Genomic DNA, 1,557 nt, shown 5'->3' on the forward strand with positions numbered 1-1,557 from the left:
AGAAACTCATTTTATTTCTTAGTCCTTTTTTGGTACACATATAAACACCTCAGTTGCAAAGCTAATTTATCTGGGTTTTTCTTTATCACTAATTCTCTCCTTCTCTACTATCAAAAGTCTCCTACTTTCTGATTAAAAGTCTCTATTATCCATTTCATTAAAAGATATGTTTCTATTGTTGTTAAATTTGAACTATATTTATGTTATAATTATATTGGTAACTCAATCTAAAGGACTTAATAACAGGAAGTAACCTGTTTTACATATCAGTTTATATTTATGACCTTATTGGTGGGTTTAGTGAAATTGGTGGGTTTAGTGAGATTTTTTTGATTTGATTTATTAAATAGTTAGAAAAATGGTGGAAAGGTGTGCCTCTATAAATAGATAAGTATGTATTTGAGAAGCCAGAAGCCTAAATAGATAGTTTTTTCTCCTTTGTTCAAGGAGTTAAGATTGCTCCTATTGGAAACCAGGTTAGACATTCAGGAAAACAGGGAAGTTTCCAGATACCTCATACTGGAAAAGTTTGAGAACTTTTTCAGATAAAATAACCAAGTATTTAGTGTATTTGGATGGCAGCAGTTGGTTCTGTTTTCCAAGGGCTGACTACTCTAGAAAAGAAACAATGTTAAAAGAAGGTTATTAGGACCTAATATTAGGAACTAATTCTTCCCTCATTGCAGGGCAAATTTTAGATTCCTGTCTCATGGTCATGTTTAAACAGATTTTTTGCTAAAGCAAGCAGTTTTGAAGTCCATCAGAGATTCAATATTGAGCAGAGAGGTAGGGAGGAGATTAAGTCTAAAAATGAATTGTACTGGTCTTCCCTTTGCAGAAAGCAGAAAATGGAGATTTAAATTGGATAATACCAGACCGATTTATCGCCTTCTGTGGACCTCATACAAGATCCAGACTTGAAAGTGGTATGCAAAACTATGGAGCCAATATAGTTTTGTTATTGAAAGTATCCACCCAGTATTTTCTTTTGAAAGAGGCTGAAGAGTTAAACCAAGCTTAGCTAAGTCTTAATTATTTAAGCATACTTGGTCATTTCAGTGCATCATTCTGCCTGCATTTTAAGTTTTCTTTATTTTGTTTTTTACAGTTATAATCAAATTGGTATTCAATCCCAGTCTAGATTCTGTCTTCACCCAATTACAGGTGAAACTATTATTTTCTTTCTGCATTTACAATATCTGGTGCATTTCTTTATGTAGGTTACCACCAACATTCTCCTGAGACTTATATTCCGTATTTTAAGAATCACAATGTTACTACCGTTATTCGTCTGAATAAAAGGATGTATGATGCTAAACGCTTTGCGGATGCTGGTTTCGATCACCATGATCTTTTCTTTGCGGATGGCAGTACCCCTACTGATGCCATTGTCAAAGAATTTCTGGATATTTGTGAAAATGCTGAGGGTGCCATTGCAGTACATTGTAAAGGTATGTTCCTAGGGTTAGTTAAAGAATGGTATACATGTATGAATATATGTGTAAAAACACAGCATACTCATTTAGATTACATGTTAGGACACATGAAACTACCTTT

General features: G+C 33.6%; 1 protein-coding gene across 1 annotated transcript in view; it reads left to right on the forward strand.

Annotated features, from left to right (window-relative positions):
* The window catches only part of CDC14B (cell division cycle 14B), a 55,387-nt gene that overhangs the window by 28,304 nt on the left and 25,526 nt on the right, over positions 1-1,557 (forward strand). The window contains exons 8-9 of the mRNA XM_012640053.1: positions 839-926; positions 1,221-1,451. Coding sequence (XP_012495507.1) covers positions 839-926; positions 1,221-1,451 — 319 coding nt within the window. The remainder of the gene's footprint in view (positions 1-838; positions 927-1,220; positions 1,452-1,557) is intronic.

This window comes from Propithecus coquereli, unplaced genomic scaffold (genome assembly GCF_000956105.1).
Source record: "Propithecus coquereli isolate 6110/MARCELLA unplaced genomic scaffold, Pcoq_1.0 Scaffold147, whole genome shotgun sequence".
Taxonomy (NCBI): domain Eukaryota; kingdom Metazoa; phylum Chordata; class Mammalia; order Primates; family Indriidae; genus Propithecus; species Propithecus coquereli.